Genomic DNA, 2432 nt, shown 5'->3' with positions numbered 1-2432 from the left:
ACGAATAATGACGTAACAGTATACTTTTAGCGAGATTGCCAAAGTGATGTATTTTTCTAATAAGTCTAATAAATAATGAAAGTAGTTTACTAAGTATTTATATAAGAGCTTTATTTAATTATGAAACTTTAAGGATTTTTTAATAGAGAAGTATTTAGAGGAAATTACTGTCTATTATAAATGGGGAAACTGTTAAATATGTAGCGATGTACGATACTTATTTTAGGGATATATATACTTGCTTATCCTACTCTAATAGTTAGTGCTGCCCTCACACGATGGATCCTTTGTGTGCCAGGAAGTTTTACAGTATAGAAAGCCTTAAATGTGCAGGAGTTAGACTACAAACATTTGTGAATTGGCCCATTAAGTGGTTAAACCCTATTGACTTAGTTGAAGATGGGTTCTATTACCTTCGCAATAGTGATTACTGTTTGTGTGCATTTTGTTATTGTATAGTAGGTGCATGGATTGTTGGTGATACCCCCAGAAGACGTCATAAGATGATTAATCAAGACTGTGCCTTTATTAGAGGCAAGAGGAGTGACAATGTTTCTTTAGAGGTGTCTGAGATAGCTTTCAAATATGGACTGGAATTTGTTTCCCATAAAATAGAACTAGGAAATAAGAAAATAAGTGATAGTAGTAAGTATATATTCTTATGATGTATTCTTATACCAGTCTTATATACTCTGTACAAAACTTGATTGCTTAAATAGATACTTCTTATTCTTCTAAAGAATAATTTACGTAACTACGTTATATTTTTTAGGTGGTGCTCCTCCTAAGGAAGATCTGGGATTGATAAAATTTAGGAAATCGCTGAATCCAGGATTGGTAACTTATAAATCTCGCCTAGAGACATTTGATATGACATGGCCTGGAAGCGTCAAGCAAACTTCTCATGAGCTGGCAGAAGCTGGTTTTTTTTACTGTGGTATGAAGTGTTTTAACTATTTTAAACTTAATAAAGTTATAAGTAAAGAAATAATGAATATTAGTTAAAAGATAGTAACGAGATAATGCTGGATTGTTTTATGGTTTTCAGGTATAAGTGACCACGTCTGCTGCTATCACTGCGCCTGTGGAATACGAAATTGGAGACCAGAAGATGATCCTTGGACGTTACATGCGAGATGTAGTCCAGAATGTGCTTACATTATTCTTGCAAGGGGCAAGGAATTTGTTAAGAATGCTAGATTGACAATACCATTACCTATAAAACCTATAGACAATGATTTAATTAATATCTTAATGGAGGGTATGGATAAGTTCAAACATCTGATTCATAAAAAATTAATACCTGTGGAGAGTATAAGATATGCTTTAAGTGAGTACCTTAAGGAATCCAGAGATTTGTTGCCTTTTATTATACAAAGTAGATGTCTAGAAATCGTGTTGAGGTATATGCAAGAGGGAACAGATATTTATTTACGGGTACGGGACTTAATTTATGAAGCAGTTGATGATAAAAAGGAACAAGAAGTTACGCTTGAAGATCTGGGATTGAAAACTTTACCGGAGACTTGTACTAACACTGTTGAAAACAAGGACTGTATAGAACAATCTTGGGAAGAAGATATTTTATGCAGAGTTTGTATGGATAAAAATATAAATATTGTAATACTACCATGTAAACATATGGTGACATGCAGTGGTTGTCTTTTAGCTCTGAAATGCTGTCCAATTTGTAGAGGAAATATTTTATATATAATAAATCCAATTGCTTCTTGAACACTTATGATTTCTTGAAATACCTGTATAACTACTAAGAACACTTGTATATGATTTTCTTGAACACTTGTAAAACTACTAAGAACACTTATGATTTCTTGAATACCTGTATAACTACTAAAAACACTTGTATGCGTTAAATGTTGTAATAAACTTAATGTCTCTTCTAAATAAGATTTCTTTATCCTTAATAGAATAATTTGCTTATTACATTGGAGGACTGAAACAAGTACTTAATTATGAAACCGAATAATGACATGATGTAGTAAGTTTAACGGAAATATTGAATACAATGACTTGAAAAGTTTTCCTTTGACTAATGAAGGTGTATGTTTAATAAAACTGAGTTACGAAAACAATGCCTTAAGATGCTACTGTAAGTAATGACTTAGTGCACAGGCAAGTATCTTTAATTGTACGAAGATGTCTTAGAATGATTTATATTGACCTTATTTGAAAAAATGGATAACTGCTAAATGCTCAGTAGTAACTTACTGTGAATTAGTAATGTTACTGTTGTTGTTGTTGTTGTTGTTAGTAACGATGATCTACTTACTTACTTACTAAAATGACAGAAACAACTAGTTTTGAGAATTAGTACAGAGATGATTAGAGAATATGTAGTGGACTGTAATGAACGGGTAAGAACATGTAGCGGAGGGATGGAGGAAAATTGTAAGAAAGGGTTGAAAGTTGGG

General features: G+C 32.3%; 1 protein-coding gene across 1 annotated transcript; it reads left to right on the top strand.

Moving 5' to 3' along the window:
- The first annotated feature begins 255 nt into the window (after positions 1-255).
- LOC138373380 (baculoviral IAP repeat-containing protein 8-like) lies at positions 256-1776 on the top strand. Its single transcript, XM_069339578.1, has 3 exons — positions 256-645; positions 773-937; positions 1049-1776. The coding sequence occupies exons 1-3, from the start codon at positions 279-281 to the stop codon at positions 1732-1734; spliced, it is 1218 nt and encodes a 405-aa protein (XP_069195679.1). The 5' UTR covers positions 256-278; the 3' UTR covers positions 1735-1776.
- The last annotated feature ends 656 nt before the right edge of the window (positions 1777-2432 follow it).

This window comes from Procambarus clarkii, chromosome 42 (genome assembly GCF_040958095.1).
Source record: "Procambarus clarkii isolate CNS0578487 chromosome 42, FALCON_Pclarkii_2.0, whole genome shotgun sequence".
In the NCBI taxonomy this organism is placed as follows: Eukaryota; Metazoa; Arthropoda; class Malacostraca; order Decapoda; family Cambaridae; genus Procambarus; species Procambarus clarkii.
The sequence above is the reverse complement of the archived record's forward strand: the minus strand, read 5'-3'. Positions and strand labels throughout refer to the sequence as shown.

Coding starts and splice junctions, on each gene's coding strand:
- LOC138373380 (XM_069339578.1), top strand. CDS start 279: ATGGATCCTTTGTGTGCCAGGAAGTTTTACAGTATAGAAAGCCTTAAA. Junction 646..772: donor TAAGAAAATAAGTGATAGTA/GTAAGTATATAT, acceptor TATATTTTTTAG/GTGGTGCTCCTCCTAAGGAA. Junction 938..1,048: donor AGCTGGTTTTTTTTACTGTG/GTATGAAGTGTT, acceptor TATGGTTTTCAG/GTATAAGTGACCACGTCTGC.